This window comes from Coturnix japonica, chromosome 4 (assembly GCF_054131305.1).
Source record: "Coturnix japonica strain WE chromosome 4, WE-NBRP24, whole genome shotgun sequence".
Lineage (NCBI taxonomy): Eukaryota > Metazoa > Chordata > Aves > Galliformes > Phasianidae > Coturnix > Coturnix japonica.
This window is the reverse complement of record NC_140666.1, coordinates 68,488,615-68,508,612: the sequence shown is the minus strand read 5'-3', so window position 1 is coordinate 68,508,612 and position 19,998 is coordinate 68,488,615. Positions and strand designations below refer to the sequence as shown.

The 19,998-nt window shown below is 39.2% G+C and overlaps 1 protein-coding gene across 1 annotated transcript; it reads right to left on the bottom strand.

Moving 5' to 3' along the window:
- Positions 1-2,510: 2,510 nt before the first annotated feature.
- Positions 2,511-18,851, bottom strand: TXK (TXK tyrosine kinase). Its single transcript, XM_015862356.3, has 15 exons — positions 18,684-18,851; positions 14,323-14,377; positions 13,964-14,066; positions 12,984-13,189; positions 11,884-11,949; positions 10,874-10,928; positions 10,462-10,541; positions 9,695-9,822; positions 8,924-8,998; positions 7,820-7,991; positions 7,329-7,545; positions 6,693-6,757; positions 4,343-4,461; positions 3,736-3,893; positions 2,511-3,243 (listed from the first exon to the last, which is right to left on the bottom strand). The coding sequence occupies exons 1-15, from the start codon at positions 18,745-18,747 to the stop codon at positions 3,175-3,177; spliced, it is 1,632 nt and encodes a 543-aa protein (XP_015717842.2). The 5' UTR covers positions 18,748-18,851; the 3' UTR covers positions 2,511-3,174.
- Between the last annotated feature and the right edge of the window lie 1,147 nt (positions 18,852-19,998).

Genomic DNA, 19,998 nt, shown 5'->3' with positions numbered 1-19,998 from the left:
GACAAGGAGGTAGACAGAAGCCAGGCTGGGTGATGCACGAGGTGTGGCACTTGGGTTCATTTGCTACCTTCTTATGAAACTTCACTGTGTAGGGGTGGGGAGGGAAAGCTGCTCTCAAAAACAAAGACACTGTACAGAAACTTGACCAGACTTGTAACACACAAGTAATTACTTGCCAGGAGTACTTTTGAGAATGAAAGTCATCTCACACTCTGGAAATACATTCCACTTTGTCAGCAATTCAGCTTTTGATAGAAAAGAGGTACATCCTAAGGGGCTGCTGCACAGAAGCTTGGACAACAGCCTTTTTTTCTCTCTCACCAATGATACCAGTTGGCTGTTAAGTCTGTCTTCTGATGTTTGATGAGGAAACAGTGACCAAATTTTTGCCATTGCTAAGCACTCTTAACAGCCTTAGAGAGATACTGTGCTTCTTTTAAATCTTTACTGCTCTTTTAGTAGAACTATTTGGTTTTGAAAGTCCCCTAAGAAAATCATATCCAACCAACCACCCATAAGTACGAACCATGCCCCTTAGTGCCACATCCACACATCTCTTTCGTACCTCCAAGGACAGAGACTCCACCACTTCCCTAGGCAAGTCATTGCAATACCTAATCACCCTCCCCATTATTAAATACTTCCTGATAACCAATCTAAACCTCCCCTGGCACAGCTTGAAACCATTTCCTCACATCCTATCAGCTTGTCACTGAGAAAAAGAGACTGGCATTCTTCTCACTGCAACCACCTTTCAAGGTAGTTGTAGACAGCCACAAAGCTTCCTTTCAGCCTTCTATTCTCCAGACCAAACAGCCTCATCTGCTCCTCAGGTACCTTATTTTCTACCAAACATTTCTTCTGAAACACTCAAAGTTTTATTAGGAAAAAGAAGAAAAAAACAGCTAGCAGACACATATGCCTCTGTTGTCAATGACATGGGCGATTCTCACTGTTCACCTATCTTTCCTTTCTCCTTTCTCCACAAGCCTGGGGTTTGAGGTACACTAGGAGCCACCACAAGGACTAAGGTGCCCTGTTGGTTTTTGTATGTGGGCGTAGCTTCTCGGGTAAGTAAACATGCCCTACACACCCAACCTTCGTCCTGCCAGACCTTTCTTCTTACTGATTAAACACTGATTCCACTGACTCTGAAGCACATGATAGTGCTTTTTAATTTATTTACTGTCAGCCTTGTGATATAAGCTATTAAATTCGTCTGCGTCAGAGTGCTGACATCAGCCCACTTGTAATTTGTCCCGCCTCCAGAAAGGTGAAATTCTGAAGCTGAAGTAATGGTAGGCAAGTATTACTTTCCATCTGAGACCAGTGAATGTCAAAGATACATGCTCACCATGGGACAACTCACCAGTACAAACAAAAGCAGGGTGCTTCAAGAACGTGAACTTACCAGAGCCCCTTTTTTATTGCATGGTACTGTGGTATTACATATTAACTTGCAGTAATACATGTAGCAAAACCAGTTTTACGAGAGCATTCAGAAAATATTCCTCTTAGATTATTAAAAGTCCCTGAGTGCATTTAAATTTCAGATAGAGTTTGAATTTTTTTTTGTAGAGCATCATCAGCTCAGTATTGTGCTTATGTAATACAGGCATAAACTTGTAGTGAGCTCAAAGCAGAGGACTAAATTGTATAGGCTTATATGCAGTTATACGTCTGGGATGGAACTGAATGCACACAAATAAGTCAGTTATAAAAGTAAACAGAGCCATAGGTTGGTGGCAATTCTTACAGCAGATTACACAAATGGATGAGAATATCAGGTTTCACTTGAGCAGAAGGAAGTGCATGAAGTTACTCCCAAATAGAGTTAAGCACTCCCTTCCCCAAGGGTTGGTAACTATAGGAATGATATTGCAGTAAAAAGTGAACTAAATAAAGCCACAAATTTGGCCCAGAGATGCCATCACCTTCTGGAAATCCAAAACTTGGAATGATTGGTTGTACTGTTACAGTTACTTTTAAAATGCAGAAATGAAAAAGCTAATTTCTTCAGACATCCATCATTCTTCATCTACTGGCTTTGGCGTATTTTGTCTATGATATGTTATAAAATGAAATATGATGTGCTTACGTGTTAATAATTCATAACGCAACCGCATTTTTAAACAACTATATTATATACTTACTTGTATATAACTTATACTATACTTATTTGTAATGACTTGACTGTTCTCTGTACTGAAAAATCACCAAATTCACCTGTCTTTCCTGTAATACATTTTCCTTGACCAAAATTAAGAATTAGAAGTTAATAAGTTAAGAAGTTAATAATAAGCTAACAGATACAATTACAGAAATGGGGCAAGTCAGGTCTCTCAGACTCTACTTGAGCTAAACTAACACAAAACACTTTGTTCTACGGCCAGCTTTCAGCTTTTCTTTGTTCTCCACTCTAGGTACTTGCAGGAGGAGGACTAAGAAAAGCACGGACATTTGAGTGTGCTGCAGCAAGCAAGGAATGGAAGACAATGAAAACTTAAGGGTGAGGTTTAAATAAAATAATCTTTACTTATTCTCTCTGTTTCACACAAAATTCACCTTTACCTATGAGCAGGATTAAAATTCTTCAAGGTTTCTGAGCCTTTCCAGTTGTTTGAATGTGGGTCAGGAGCCACCAAAGACCAACTGCTGCCTCCACCACCTCTGTGTGCCTGGATCCCCAGCAACTGTGCAGTGCAGTGTCTGGGCAAACATCTGCATGCTGCCCAGGTGCTGAGTTACCTCGGAAACTGCTCCATTCCTTCAGTGTTTTGCAGTGCAAAAGGTTCTGCCTTTAGTCCTGGAACTTTGTCACAGGTTCTTCCACCACTTTTGCCGCTGCTAATCACTATTTCCCTGTGCACGAGCCATAATAAGCAACAAATCATCATCAGTTTGTTATGGGAAGCGTAGCTCTGACAAAAAGAATAAGAGCTTATGCAGCAAGTAAGCTTGGTTACTTCCTTCCAAATAGGAGATTTTTCATGGAAATAAAGGCTTAAGAGTACAAATCCAGTAACCCAGTCTCCTCAGGTATCTTGCCCAAATTAGGCTAAGCCCGAACAGCTTAAGTAAAGGCTGCTCTAAAAGGCTGAAGTTTTCAGTATAAGCTACGTTGGCCGGCTCAATGCTTGCTTTTCAGTAAATACAACTGTATAAAACCTCCAGTTATCCCATATCCATTATATCTGTGAGGGTTTCTACTAATTCTGCAAAAGTAGGACGTCCCTCGGGCTTCTGGAAAAAGAAAAGAAGAAAAAAAACAGAGGAGAAATTTAAATTAATAGGAGATGGTTACAAGTACATCAAAGCTACCACTTAAAATTATTGTTCATATTATTTTGTTTTGTTGACACAGAAGGAAGAGATCAAGTTTATCTTGTTCTGCTCATCAACGTGCCAGAAATCAATTCAATGAAAAAGTACTTTCAGAAGAAAGCATTTTTGTGCAAAACTGAAGATTTGCTTCTTCTGCACACTATGAGAGGAAGCAGAGGGGATATATTCAAAACCATGGATGGTGTAGTCCTACTGTGTAGTTAATATGCTTGGTATTTATGGAAGGCAACAGTAAAAAGAAACAGAGGCATCTAAACTAGATGTGGCTTGTGAAAAAGCATAGCGAAAATTACCGGGGATTCCACAAAGTAGAGGTTTTGGCTCTAGTTTTTGAGGATCAACATTGCAAGTGAAGTAAAGTAATATCACAAGAAAGGAAGAGCAACAAACCTCGTGCCAGCAGCTGTACATGACTTTGTACACAGTGTGTGATGCCAAATGCGGTCGATAAAGTCGGTTACCTGCAGAAATCTCATGGACAACTTCATAATTCGATTTACTTCCAAAAGGCATTTTGCCTTCTGTGAAAACTTCCCACATCAGTACACCTAGAAATGAATCAAAATGTATAGAACAAAACAAGAACTGCAAACCCACAAGTTGTCTAATAATACTGGAAGTCCCATTCTTCTCTATGTATTTAATAATGCATAAAAAATATGGGAAACCTGAGGTGAATGAAAAAGGATTTTGAGCTGATGTAATTCTGCTCCTATTGAAGACAGCTAAAGTGATGGTCCATGGAAATGAGATTAATAAGCATTTGGTTAACGGAGACACTCCAAGAACACGTCTGTCGAAAAGCAATTATTATAGATTAAAAGTCTATTGGAAAAATAAAAATAAAAATAAAAAAAATCACACTCTTCCTGTACAGACAAGATATGAAAAGTGAGGTAGATTAAGATAGGAAACTTCAGCAAAAAACTGTGCTTTCTTCAATCTTATCAGTAGTTTTGGGGAAACAGCACGTCACACATTAACCGAACCCACTCACCAAATGACCAGATGTCGGATTTACTGCTGTACTTTTTGAAATGAAAGACTTCAGGAGATGACCACTTGATTGGAAACTTGGCACCTGAAGAGCTGACATATTCATCATCAATGACGTACCTAAAGAACATCAGCAAATACCATATATTTTAGTGAGTGTTAAAGTGCAAGAAGTTCTGACAGCATTTTGCACAGGTGGTTTACAATTCAGTAATAAGCTGCCCAGGGAGGTGGTGGTGTCACCATCTGGAGGTGTTCAAGAAATGTGTAGATGGAAAACTAAGGGACATGGCTTAGTAGGCAGTACAGTGATAGGTTGACAGTTGGAGTAGATGGTCTTAGTGTCTTTCCTAACCTTAATGGTTCTTTGATTCTATGAAATTATGTGACCAATAAGGGCATTTATACAGTAATATTTTAAAAGGCTGAGCCCTATATCCAAACAAGAGATGTATATATTTCCCCTGTATTAATTCTCATGGGAAGACAACAGGTATGCGCTACACAACTCTTGCAACTGAAAGCGTAATGTATTGGTATCTTTTAAAGCATCTTTCACAGGATGTTGCACTGAGAGAATCATAGAATCATAGAATTACTCAGGTTGGAAAAGACCTCAAATATTAAGTCCAGCTACAGCCTCACCATAGTACCCTAACTCTAACAACCCTCAGCTTAATCTTATCTCTCAGCACCACATCTCAAACGGCTCTTAAACACATACAGGGACAGTGACTTGACCAGCTCCCTGGGGAGCCTATTCCAGTGTTTAACTACCCTTTCTGTAAAGAAGTGTTTCCTAACGTCCAACCTAAACTTACCTTGGTGCAATTTGAGGCCATTTCCCCTCATCCTGTCACTTGTCACCAGTGAGAAGAGACTTGCCCCACTCTCACTGTAAGCACCTTTCAGATACTGGAAGAGAGCAATAAGCCTCAGCCTCCTTTTCCCCAGACTACACAGTCCCAGCTCACTCAGCCTCTCCTCATAGGGCTGATTTTCCAAGCCCTTCACAATCCTCATTGTCCTTTTCTGGAACTGTTCCAGTACCTCCATGTCCTTTTTGTACTGGGGTGCCCAAAACTGAACACAGTACTTGAGGTGAGGCCTCACCAATACTGAGTACAGGGGCAGGATGACTTCCCTGGTCCTGCTCACCACACCTTTCCTGATACAAGCCAGGATGCCATTGGCCTTCTTGACCACTGGGCACACTGCTGGCTCATATTCAGCCGACCATTCATCAGCACACCAAGGTCCCTTTCCATCAGGCAGCTTTCCAGCCACACCTCCCCAAGCCTGTAGGATTGCCTGGAGTTGTTGTGACCAAAATGCAGAACCCGACACTTGGTCCTATGAAACTTACGCCGTTAACCTTGGCCCATCGATCCAGTCAATAGCATTGCTTGGGTAGGAAAAGACTTCTCAGGTCGTCATGTCCAACCTCAACCTAAACATACTACCCTAACTCTAACAACCCTCTGCTAAATCATGTCCCTGAACACCACATCCAAATTGTTTTTAGATACATCCAGGGAGGGCAAGTCAACCACCTCACTGGGGAGCCTATTCTAGTGCACAACAATTCTCTGTAAAGTTCTCCTGATATTCAACCTAATCCTCCCTTGGCACAACACTTTGAGGCCATGAGAAATTGACTCTTTGTGTCCCTTTCTTATTTTTGAGGCAGCCACAGAAAGGTTCTGGTATGAAACTGGTCTGTTCTGAGCCCTGACTAATTAGGGAGTGTTTGTATCACCTCTGCACAGTGGACAGAGCTTTTGTTTCTCTGCCCTGTACTTGCACTCTCTCTTTATGTGTGGCTGGTCTCCTCACTAAGCAGAAAAACCACTTCCCTGCCAAGAAGCACACATCACCCTTCCTGCCCACGTCTTCCTTTCTCACCTACCCTGCTGTTGAGGCTCCAAAGGTCAGGGCCAACACCTGCCTCTGTTTCCAGTGTCTTTCTGACCACACTGGGCTCTGGAAATTTGAAGCACTCACTTTACTGAGCTTAGAACCATAGAATCATAGAATGGCTTGGGTTGGAAGAGACCCCAAGGATCATCAGGTTCCAACCTCCCTGCCACAGGCCGGGCCACCAACCTCCAGGTCTGGTACTAGACCAGGTTGCCCAGGGTCCCATCCAACCTGGAGGGGGCAACCAGAGCCTCTCTGGGCAGCCCACTCCGGCACCTCACCACTCCTTCCGTAAAGAACTTCCCCTGACATCTAATACAGACATTGTGTACTGTGGAATTCCCCACACCAGCAAGCGAGCATTGAGGATAGCAATGGGTCTCATTACAAGTGACACAAAACAGGGCACTCACTGAGCTTGTACCTCCTACCTTGCCATGCCGAAGTCAGATACTTTGACAGTGTGCTCAGCATTGACTAAACAGTTCCTTGCAGCCTAGGAGAAATGAGAAAAGCATATCTGAAATCCAGGCAAAAGCATATTTAAGAAGAATACAATAGATCATTTACTTTCAGCTCATGCATTTTATATTCTGAAAGGAGATGAGTGCCTCACTCAAAAAGATGAGAAAAAAAGTAAAGTTCTGGCTCAGTGCTGGTGAACACCTCTCACTGCTGTCTGATTTCATGCACATAGCATGACACCTATGTGAATACTTGTATCATGAGTTGTGATAATTTCACGTATCCTTGCACAGTAAAAGAACTTTCCAGATGCAGAGTCTAGTTACCCAAGCAGGCATTTTCCTGAATGTTAACATCAGGACACTTAATATGAATTATTAAAAAAGTGTTTCTGTGACCTCTTCCCTGTTTCTGAAGGGCAGAGCAGACAAGCCACCCACATTTCCCAGTATCAAGGTAAGGCAGTAGGGAGCAAAAGAAATGTAGGTACACAAAGGCTTTGTTAAAGCCTTGAAGGGCACATAAGCACCCCCTGAAATTCAATGGCATGTTCTATATCATCAATATTCACCGAGAACCTCAGAAAAACCCACTGAACTTACTAAATCACGGTGAATGAAGTTATTTCTCTCCAGATACTCCATCCCTTCACACACATCCAGGCACATGCCCAGCAGCATGTCTGTGCTGAGCTTCCCCCGCCGCTGCCGCAGGTAGCTGAGCAGGCAGCCATTCTCCAGGAATTCAGTCACCACATAGAGAGGCTTCTGGCGTGTGCACACCCCGTACAGCTGGACCAGCTTTGGGTGGGATAGTTTCCTGTTTAACATTGTTTAAAATTGCATTTCAGTCAGGAGATCATTTATCTCTGGTGGTAGAATCATAAAATCAAAGAATATCCTAAGTTGGAACAGACTTATAAAGGTCATGAAGTCCAGTTCAAAAGGTAACTAGACCTTTCATTCTTGTGATAATTTTGAGAAACACTTTTAGTATTTGATGAACATTATTCAGTTCAACTAGCCCTGGAGGTTATATTTGTTTCTTGGTCATCTCAGTGTCATCTGTGAGCTAGAATAGCTTTTGTACTTACATCATCAACTTGGCTTCCTCCATGAAATCATCTTCAGACATCGCACCTTCATTGATTTTTTTGATGGCAACCTTGATGGTTGCTTTCCATTTACCCAGATGAACAATTCCAAATTGCCCACGCCCAAGCTCTTTCACAAACGTCAGTTCTGAAGGGTTCAATTCCCACTCCTCTGTAACAAACAACCCCGTGTGTTACAACTAGTAAACATGCCTCTCTGCAGTTAATGTACACAGCAAGGTGTCACAACTGTTCATCAGCTATAGCATGGATTTTACTTATCTGGAGTTTTCCACACGTATTTGTTTATACACGAGTGGTACTTTTACAGCTTGTAGAATGCTGTTTAAATTGTTTAACATAGGAAAGCCTGAGGCTTGAAGATAAGGCAAGAAACTGGCTTTGATTACCTCTGAGATATATTTTTTTGGCACTGTCATCTATGATGTTTTTAACTTTAAATCAGTTCCAGAGGACTAATATAGCCACAGAAATAGTTACTGACTGCCTCTATTGCAACTACCAAAATAACTCTGCCCTCCAGAAATGTTAAGATAAATGCTTTTGGAAATTCATATACGTACATATATATACACATATATATTTGTATGTATGTATATATATGTATATTCATACATACACATCTATCAGTTAATATTAACTTCCTGATCTGTATGCACAGCACCAACATTTACTGCTTATTTTCTAACTCTGTGTAAGACATTTCTAAAACTTCCACAACCGACAAAAGAAAATCTTCCCAATCAACAATATTAATTTTATTTTCATAGGCATTTAAATAATTTTTTTTTTTAAAAAAAAAAACCTTTTGCAAATCTAGTAAACGTATATGTGAGTCTGACCTGCTTTTGGAAATCCAGAAAGGCATTAGTGGTTGTGAAAGAAACACTCACTAAACTGAAGCAATAGAGTCAGGCCTTTCATTTGGATTTGACACCTGAAGTCTGGTGATTATGAAGCTGGTTATGTGTTTCTCATTACTGGGACACAATTTCATGGGACACAATTGGCCGTATGAATGCGATCTCAACACTTGCCCAGACAGATATCTATATTTCCACCAAAACAAGATAAAGAATTTACCATAACTAAATCCTGCTGTTGCTGGTAAGGAACACCTGATTGATCTGACTGGATGTCGGAGACGAGTGATAAGACCTGCAGGAAACAAAGCACCAATATTCTGTTGACCAATTACTCCATTTTTAAGTACACTACATCATACTTGCTTTCAAAAATGTTTCTGTCTCTATTCACTTGTGCTAAAAACATTTAAATCCATATTGAAATGGTAGGCAGAACCAATAATGAATGGCATTTTGAATGCTAGAAATTATAACAGGCTGCTAGAAGCCAACAACTGGGGGTAGCTAACTCTGATAGGCTGTGAGTCAGTGTTAGAGAGCCCTCGTGCCCCCCAGTTCTGCCTTTTGTTTGTCATGTGCGTGCCACAATCTGCAAAAGCTGCCTGCTGGTGCATAGCACAGCTCCTGTTCTTCTCAGATTGCATGCATGCAAGTCACTGAACCATGATCAAATTTTGTGCAAGTCACATTCAATCAAATATGAGCCAACAGAATACAGAGTGGATAAGAACATAAGGCTTCTAGTTCTTTAAAATTAGTTTCATTCATATATATGAGCTTGGTATTTTCATTCCCCCCATGATGTACACACATTGCAGCTACAGCTTCAGCCGAAAGGATCACAGTACACTTGAAGTTATTAGCAACAGAAAAGATTGTGCATCTCTTTGGAAGAAAAGGATTAGTTCAAGAGTGACATCCAGATTCTCAAGGTCTTGATGAGTTTCAGAGTATCAGTAGTAAAACCTTATCAACTTATATCCATTACCTGCGGCATTGTGTTGATGATATTGAATGAGCTCAGGAATAGAGGAGAATAAATATTTTTCTGCTACATAATACTGTTTCAAGTGGTTTTTCTTAATTTGATAATGTCGAATGTCTCCACCGTGACTTCTGAAATCAACAAAAGATAATGATTGTCAGTAAAAGTGTTTGAAACATTTTGATGTTTTTAGGTTGATGTTGTTAGGTTGGACATAAGGAAACACTTCTTTACAGAAAGGGTAGTTAAACACTGGAATAGGCTCCCCAGGGAGGTAGTTGAGTCACCATCCCTGTATGTGTTTAAGAGCCATTTAGATGTGGTGCTCAGGGATATGATTTAGCTGAGAGTTGTCAGAATTAGGGTACTATGGTTAGGCTGCAGTTGGACTTGATGATCTTCTCTTTTCCAACCTGAGTAATTCTATGACTCTATGATACCACAAATCTAACTGTATTTTACTGGTGTGGCAGCCACAGTATTTTGTGTAAAAACAGGCAAAATGAGACTGCAAGGCTTTATTGTTAGTGCCACATTGATGAGATGAGCAGTCCTTGGAGTAGAAAATTTCAGGATTTCTGTGACTCCCAAATGCCCAGCACCACCATTTCAGTATATGGGCTGCAATTTGCCACAGTGCTGTACAAATAGTACTGGTGACTCATTGCTCCTGTGCACCATATATCCAGGCTGCCCCTCATCCCAGTGAGTTTTAGGGAAGCTCTTCCTTCACATTTTCAATCAAACCACAACCGCTGAGAGCAACTCACCCTTTAGACTGTGAATACACAGACAGTGTAAGGACTCCCTGTTGGCTTGAATCTCTGACAACAAATGAGCCTTCTTTGGCCTGAAAAGAAATGAAGGTATTTACTTTCTTAACTTACTGCAAATATTTCAGCCCTCAGAGTTTCATACCAAAGACAAGCACAGTACGCTCCATGTAATTCCTGTTACTCAATATGGAAAATCTTAATAGAATTTGCTGGGGTAACAATGTAAAATTTTGGGATATCTGGACAGTTTGCACTACACTGTACCCCAGAAAGCCATCCTTTTGTTTTAAAGAACCCTCTTTTACTGCATGTCAAACAGAGATGGATTTGGCTGTTGGAACTCTCTTGATGCCTCTACTATTAATCCTTTGTAGTTATTATTAACTGAGTGTATAGGCTGAATTACCTTCTGTCGCAAGAGTAGTTCTGCCTGGCTTCTATTGATGTTCTTGCAATACCACCTGCAACAGGTTGACATATTAACTTCAGCTGGTACAGATTAATATTTGCTTTGCTTCACATAAATGAGGGTTAGCGTTAAGGATTGCTCTATCTCCAGTTTTAAAAACTGAATAGAACTAACCACTGCTGTATATCAAGTGTCTCTTAATTTGGAATTACTTCATTAGATCTTGGTAAATCTGACACTTTCCCCATTTAATGCAATTCACTATAATTAAACATGAGGTGAAATCAGAGAAAAAAAAAAAAACCAAACAGGAAACAATTACGCTAAATGTTGATGAATCTTACAGTGAAGCTCCCCGCTTCAGCCCCCTCTTCACTGGAGTTATGACGTATTTTACTTTTCTCTCCAGGAAACCAGGCTGAAGAAATTGAAACTAGATTCTAGATAATCTATATGTTCACAACAGGAAGAGATCAGACCAAAGAGATACTATGTAGTGAGCCTACAGAAATAGGACCTATCTTGATTCTGTCATTATGATTTACCATAATTATATGATCATTATGATTGATTTCATCAATCACAATCCCTAAATCCTTCTAAGCAGGGCTACTCTCAAGGAGTTCTTCTCCCAGTTTGCATACATACCTGAGGTTTCCTTGACCTAGCTGCAAAACCTTGTACCTTGCTCTGTTGAACCTCATTAGGGTCACATGGGCCCTTCTTTTGAGTTTATCAAGGTCCCTCTGGACGTCATCCCTCCCTTCTGTTGTATCAACTGCACAACTCAGTCATCATCACATTATACAGTCCAAACAGACCATAATAAAAACGTGTAATGCATTCTAAGGGAGATGTTTTATAACAAAACAAAACGAGGTTTCGATAAAGAAAACAAACACCTATTCATAATCAGTCTTCTAGTAAAAGCTGAAAGACCAAGTGCTAAAACCTACTACTCAATTTCCAGAAAAGAAAGTACAACCATCTTTTTCAAGGGTACTTACTCATACGTTTCTAGATTACTTTCTGTGTTCTCAGTAACATAGTTGCTAGGAATTAGACCTTCATTCCTGAAACACATTGAAGATAACAGAGAATAGGAGTAAGATGCATATCTTCTATTGAATGACAGAAGTTATTTACACTATTGGTATGTTTTTTGATTCTGAATCCCAACATGAGAATCAAAAAAAAGTATAACTCCTCTCATCTGAGTCAAGGTGTTTCTGCTCCAGACTATGGATGGCTACTGAAACGACAGGTACTTACTTGGGGTGCCAAGGACAGCATGTTAAGGAAAATTTCCAAGTAAAATCAAAGCAAAGCTTACCAAAAAAAAGTGACATTTCTTCCAAATCAGAAATCGTTAGCTTTACTTCTATCCTAGTAACAGTTCTTCAATATGTAGAAAGTATGTGCTTGCACATGTATACAAAATAATAATGAAGTGGACTTTAAGTGCAAATCTGACTTGAGAAAAGACAAAAGTGTTTAGAAGTATTTAAATGAGGGATGTGAATGAAAAAGAGACAGTTATTACATAACATGTAATCACTCTTCATATCAGATTACAGGATACTCTGAAGAAATTGTAGAGAAAGACAACCAGCGTGAAAAGAAATATAAATGCAGCAAGGATCCTAAAAGATCCTCTGTAAAATGCCCAAGAACCTTTGATTAGGGGCTTTGTTTCACTTAAATGTCTTATCAGTCTTAGAAGTCTTTACGAAAACTTTACACATATACAACACGTGGTAGAGCACTTGAAGCATATAAAGCTGGACTTTCACATGGCTCAAAGCCCAGTGGTTCACATAGTCTTCAGATGTACTCATACTGCTTTGGAACTTTATGACTATGACTTAATCCTGCATTCCCAGTAGAGGGGAGATGCCACCCCCTTTCTGCAGTGGCAGATACTTTCCAAACTCTTCTCAGTCAGCCTTGTCCCTTGTACCAAGCTCTATACCTTCAAACCTCCATTAAAGTTACAAGTATCTCATTCTACATGCTCAGAGGGTTGTAAGATAATCCTACAAAGGGATGGAGATTTTTTAATCTCTGTGTAGGAAGAGGCTTTAAAATTAGATGCCCAGTCTCTTACCCATATTGGTCTCTTGCCTTCCACCAGTGAGGATCATACTGTTCAAGGATAAGGTATTCTTCTGACTGCTTGAGTGTTAAATCAGAGGGTCCTCTAGCAGGAAAGTCATATAGTGCAATAACTTTGAGGGTTTCTGTGTAGTCTTTGAAAGCCTCAACAGGTAGAGGAGGTAACGGCTTGTTCTTTACATGCAGTTTCTTCTTACGCTAGTGAAAAAGAAAGCATCTCCCATAGTTAGCCTTTTCTCTCATCTATTTCTTGTATAAGTCTCCTACATCTATAGCATCTCAGTAAACAGAAGGTATTAATCATGGTCATAAATTTTCACCATAAAGCACAATAACCTTGTAAAACAGTTATTTGTAAAGCAGTGTGGTATAAAAATCAAAGTTAAAATGAAAAGTAAAGTAAATATAAGACAAGCCATCTACCTAATCTTCCTCCTGTTCTTTGGTTGACTCCTACATAGTATGATTGCAGTTCCATGCAAGTACGCGGAAAAACTTCTTTACAGTAGGGGTGATGGAGTACTGGAATAGGCTGCCCAGAGAGGCTGTGGAGTCTCTTCCTACAGAAATACTCGAGACCCACCTGAATGCCTACCTGTGTGACATATCATAGGGCAGTGGCTTTAGTACAGGAGTTGGACTCAGTGATCTCTTGAGGTCCCTTCCAACCCGCGCAGTTCTGTGATGATGAAACTGCACCTTCCCTACAGGGCAGTCCTTTCCTTTCCCACCTCCATTAGCCAAATCCAAAACTGAAGAATTAACTACCCTCATCCGTGACAGAAAACTTGGGAACCTCACTACAATCCTTTATTTCCATCAGTATGAATCTTTGGATACTACAATTTTTTAAAGGTTTATACAACCAAGCAACCAATGTGCCCAAGCTACTTACTCCTCTGCTTGTTTCAGCAGTGAGTCACTGGATGTCACATCATCTCAGTTTTTTTCATCTACCAAAATGTTATTTACCTTACACTTCCAAGCAGGTGTATAGGAATCCTTTGATTGAGAGGCTGAGTACTTGGTCTCCAGGTCAGTGTCGGGGTCCATGTTTATCTTTGTTCTCATTGCTCTAATTTTGAAAAATAAGAATTGCTTTTGAGAATAAACTTTTATAAACATCCACATGAAAATATTTATGGAAACGTATGCCTTCATTCATATTAGGGACGTGCAGGGTAGAGCTTCTTTAAACTTCTGCATATTTAGTCTTTCTACTGAGGGTATACGGACATTTAAAATCCTAAGATAGTTTTTAAAATAGATGGATTTCATGTATAAACATTCTGACTGCCTTAATTGCTGAAAAGCTGAAGCATTTCACATACCGTTTTTGTACTGCACAGCAGCAGCAGCAGCAGAAAACAGACTGGATGGTGTGATCTGTAAACAAGAACATTTTCCACATAAGCAGTGATTGACTGTTTACAAAATTTACATAATGAATGGCTACTTAGCTCTATTATTAACTCTTTCTTGCTGTGAGATATCTAGCAAAATATTAAGGTTGAATTTGCATCCATCAAAGAGAGCTGAGCTTTCCTCCCAGCCCAGCTGTATCTGTCCACTAACAGCATTAAAAACTCTTAATTACGAGGCTACATGACGAGATAAATCTGCTCATTAAGACAGAAAAAAAAAAGACATCAGTGAGATACGTACTGATCTAAGTCATCATACTGCCCTGCGGAAGCTCTCTCCAGTGCAATGGAGATGGGAACATCATTACAAACAAGTAGACAACTGATTCCCTTCAGCAATCACAGAATTTCTACAGCACTTGAGCCAAATACAGACCTGCATTTGCATTAGACTTTTCTTATACTGAGACTTACTTAAAGGACATACAATATATTTTATTATTTAAAACAGCACTGATTTCCATTATTTTGTTCCAACCATTCACACAATGCATTCATTAACCCAGGTTTAATATGCTAACAAAATATGTGCTTTACACTTACATGCTAGGTGGTTGATAATCCTGAGATAAATACAACGGAAACACCATCACTTCCATTGTACATTTACAGAAATGTTAATATGGTATATCTTGTATGAGGAGCAAGGATATGATGATAATTTCAGCTGATTTAAAATGGGTTAGAAGCCATTAAGAAGGCTTGAAATCATTAAGCAAAAGGTTGACATCTGCACTGTTCCAGTTCCATACAGGCTCTAATATGGAGGTTACAGCATACGAACAGGTCTCAGAATGTTGTTTGAAATAGGGTTCCCAAGGTCTTGGTATTTTGTTCCTTAATCTTGTTGACAATTATACACGGTAATCTTTACATTCTTCTCCCACCTAGATGATTCTATGATCATTTACATGATGTATTCCTTGTACAGTCACACCATGTCTTCATTTGTTTCTCCCTCACAGAGTTTTTGGCTTGTTGATTCTAATTACCTGTCTTGGAATAAAAAGGTTGTTCTTTCTGTCAACATGTGAGATTATTTGCCAATGTCTTTTATCAGTAGTACAACAAAGTGTGCAGAGAGCACACTAATGTGCTACCACAAATTTAGTAACCTGTGTGGCAAAAAAGCAATTATTTTCTTAACAAAGGATTATGAGTCAGCAAATCTCATGGTAATAAAAGGAAAAGAAGAAAATATCGGACATCAGAAAGGTAAGAACAAAAACAGTTCTCTGTTGGATGTGGAAGAGACCTATTTTATATCTGTTTTGGTTAGAGTATTTGTCATGAAAGTCATAGGGCATTTCCCTTAGACTTAGAGCTACATCCTGTAAAGAACCTGCTGTGTGGGATGGTGGCCAGCCTACACTAATCAGAAGACATAATCAACTGTTTGATAAAAGTTTCCACTAACAGCTATGCAAAATACCCAAAGCAGATGACAGTGACAACTTTCTTTAAAGAAACAAGGCCAAAAATCTTGAGGGTAATGCAATTTATTTGCTGCACAATTTTAATGCATTAAGCTTCCTCTCAGCTGCTTAAAACTGCAGCAGCTTAACTTTGAACACAGTCTCTAACATTGCTGGGAAGCAGAACTGCGTTAGCTAGTGTCTTCAGTGTGATCAAGCTTGGAACAAACAATCCTTTCCTAGAAGTCAGCTGGGAAATACTTGTTTTATATATATTGCTTTTCTAAGCCTGGGGGAAATAAAAAAAAAAAAAAAAAAAAGAAAAAAAAAAAAAAAGAAAAAGAAAAAGAAAAAGAAAAAGAAAAAGAAAAAGAAAAAGAAAAAGAAAAAGAAAAAGAAAAAGAAAAAGAAAAAGAAAAAGAAAAAGAAAAAAAGAAAAAGAACAGCGAAAAAAACTCCAGAAAGGTAATTGTTTATGAACGATTCAAGTGAGGTGCAAAAGGAAATAGAAGACATTTGAAAACTTATCTGTTTCTGACACTGCATGTGGTCTGATTAGATACATCATTTCTCATTAGATTTGTTTGATTCTGAAACAAATATGAAATTGATGTTCTAGTAAGATTGTAAAGCTGACAACACAGAGCCAAAGCTGGAAGTCAACGCATAGGTTAGACCACATTTGTTCTACACCAACCTCCTTTTTTGACATATTTGGCCAACACTGCAAATGGTGAAAACTTTGACACACTGAGCAATTTGATCTTTGCTAGCAACACAAGCAGATATCTACATGTAGGGCACTACCTCCAGATGCCCTAGTGATGCTCATTGCACAGCTACAGGAAACCTGTACTTCCTGCCTGAGACTTTTATGGCTGCACACACCCTCCCAATGACTGAGGCTCTTCCTTTGTCTTTACCGTCTTCTACTCAAAAGCTTTAAATCAAAATAAAAAAATTAAATTAAACAGACACCTCCCTGTATTTTAATACACACACAAAAAGCAAGAAAGAAATTGAAAATGGATTTTCAGCATTTCTTCTTGAATCTCTTTTCTGCTATACCCTAAAACGTACAAACAGGAATCAGTGGAAGAATTCTGATTTCCCTGTTTAGAATTAAGGACCTTCTCTTAAATAAAACACTGGATTCAAAGATTTTTAGTCTCATACATATTAATTAGGCCTTGATCCCCTGACCACACTGAAGAGTTCATTATTTAAAAACCCAGCAGTGATGGCATCAGTGAAAGCAGAAAATTCTCCAGCACCCACAGTGTCTTCTGCACCTTTCAGCCCACATTCCCTTGAGCTCTGTCAAAACATAAACTACAAAAATACGTTTGGCATTGATCCCTAGGAAGTAAGGATCTCTAACAAATCAGTTGGGTGGAGAACTTGAAATGTAGATTCAACTCAAACAAGATGAGAATTTAGGCTGCTGCATCCAGGATTTGCCAACACCTCCTCCTTTTGCTGAGTAGAGCATTTTCTGTTTCCAATTTCCAACAAATGTTTGCAATCTCAGAGGTCAGCCAATTCCATATTCAATTTAACATGGGAACAACAACAACAACAAAAAAGCATAGCCCATTTAATTGCTAGTATTTTTTCTTCCTGGAAAGAGGTTTCTTAAAAGTCACGTTTTCCTGATGACAGGTTAACAAGTGTAAAACCCAACACCAGCACTAATTATAATCACTTACAGGACTATGATGCCCAAAATCAATTTTTTTTAGCTTGCCTGGTTTTGAGAAGTGAGAAGATATAGTGGCAAGTGAGTCCTGCAGAAGCATAAATCCTGGGAATGAGATGTTGAAGCTCACTTGACAAATACAAAGAAAACAAACAAACAAAAACCAGAAAAGACACGGTAAAAAGATACATGTCCTTTGGGATGGTCCATTGCTGCAGGTAGTTTTGCTAAAAGAGCCCTAGAACATCCAGCAGAACACCTTGGGTTGATAAAATTGTGTGACAGTGTGTGAATCAGCCACAAATACATGCAATCTTCCCCCTATCTTCAGTTATACCTCACTCAATTTTGTAGTCTTTGGGAAATAGTATCAAAGGATTAGATGAAAGCAACGTGTTAGAGATGAGTTCTTATTAATCAGCATTTTATTATTTTGTCTCTTGATCTGGTTCGCTTTGATCACTTTTCTGATTCACTGCACCTCAAAGCACTACTGATTTTGAAAGTGCCATAGCCCATTTCTAGGATGTGTATTTGTACTGAATGTTCTGCAGAGTTCTCATGCTTGCAGTAGAGATACATTAAAACTGTATACAAAGCTATACTGAGAAAAACTCAAATTCAGCTTCACCCAACAAAACCAAGTCTTTACCACAATGCTCAATATATGTATGCCTCCTGATCAACTACACTGACAGCTAATCTAGTAGAAAATTCCAGTACAGTTTGCTGCTAAAAAATACTTCAAAAGATAAGCTTTCAGCTTTTCAAATGTACAAACTTCAGCTGTGTTCTTCTGTGTACTAATTCTGCACCAGAGGAAAGCAGGCTCAAGTTCTACCAAACTTTTAATTCATATCTAATTTCTATGTGCCACTAAGGACACATATGGAAACAACTCCACAGTTCCATCCATCTCCATCAGAATAGATGTTTTACTGAATCCATCGTATAATGGATTCAAATTTATGTAGTAATTTTGAAAATCAAGAAAAGGAGTCCAAATACAGACCACTCAATCTGCAACCAAGCCACATGAGAGAAAACTATTGGGTATCATTATGGCAATAATTAAGTAGCTTGTTTGCTGTATACACACAACTGCTGCACAAAACAATACTTCAAGAGAAAAATATGTGGGCCAGTTTACTTACAGGTTGAAAGAATCATATCTGGTTCTCCTCTTATATTCACAAGAAAATGCAAACCTTCTTTCATCAGTTGTGCCTGTAAATAGCCCAGCAGCACTCTTATCTCTGCTGTGAATCAAGGTAAGACATCAGTAGAGCCTGACTCCACCTACTTTCCTGAAAAAAAAAAAAACCTTACTAGATATTAATCTCATGCCTGGTGGCGGCTGCTGTTGTTGCTTTCTAAATGGGGGGGGGGAGGGAGGCGGAAGGAAAAAATCATGAAGAAAGTCTTTCTGCTATCTAAAATCAAATATACAGTCTCTACATACTGAACTGCAATCACTAGGGCTAACTACTGCTGAAAGTGGTAAAAACACCCAGCAGCCTTATGCCACTGAATTTGGTCCCATTCTGATAATTTTGTTTTTCCAAGTGTCAGGATCAAAAAAGTTAGTTTTAATAAAAAGGAGGAGAAAGCATTAAGTTGATTAAGGAGTGGCTGAGCTCATGCAGAAGAAACGATGACATGGTATTTTAACCTGCCTTTGATCACACGAGAAGGTCACCAAGAGAGCTGCCTCAAAAGCTGTTCTGATTCTTTCAAAATTAGTAACACCTGAGGCTATATTATATTCAACTGAAAAATGCATTCATCTAAAAATGAGGTGGCCTCACAGATCCTGATAGGTGATGTAAGTATCAAACCCAGTGGAAGGTATGTAGAAATTAGCCTTGGGCAGCATGAAGGGGCAGGTGAAGTACAGCATTCCAAGCGTCATCCAAAGTGCACGTCTTCACTGAGGAAATCTGCCAAATACCTGCACAGTTAGGGAAATCTTTACCATATAGATCAGCACGTAATTCTTGTAGAAAAAAGAAACATCCATAAGGTTTACTAGAAATTATTACTCTCCTGATAATCCAGTGCTTCATATATACTTTAAGTGAAATACTGCTTATTCCTTTAAAACTATGCACAGTGTCAGAGGTGTTGGCAATGCCATAAAACCCTTTCTGACACCCCATAAGTTCCTGATGCAATATCACAAGGAAAAGAAAGCGTTTCTTCATACAAGATACTTCATCCTCATTCAAAATACAAAGGCTTAGACAAAGCAGTGAGAAGAATCTAAGCCCCTCCAAGACAGAAATGATGAAACACAGGAATTATAGAATGTGTTAAGGTAACTATATTTACCAAATACTCCTCAGATGCTTTGGTCCAAAGTTAGGTGAATTGAAACAGACTTCAGCAAGAGGAAGCAGAAGAAGCAGCAGAGGGGAAAAGGCATGCAGGTATTAAAAGAGTTCAACCATTTCTGCTCTGAACACAGAC

Coding starts and splice junctions, on each gene's coding strand:
- TXK (XM_015862356.3), bottom strand. CDS start 18,747: ATGAAAGAAGGTTTGCATTTTCTTGTGAATATAAGAGGAGAACCAGAT. Junction 14,067..14,322: donor TGCTGTGCAGTACAAAAACG/GTATGTGAAATG, acceptor TTTCAAAATTAG/AGCAATGAGAACAAAGATAA. Junction 4,462..6,692: donor TCTGACTTCGGCATGGCAAG/GTAGGAGGTACA, acceptor GATGTTCTTTAG/GTACGTCATTGATGATGAAT.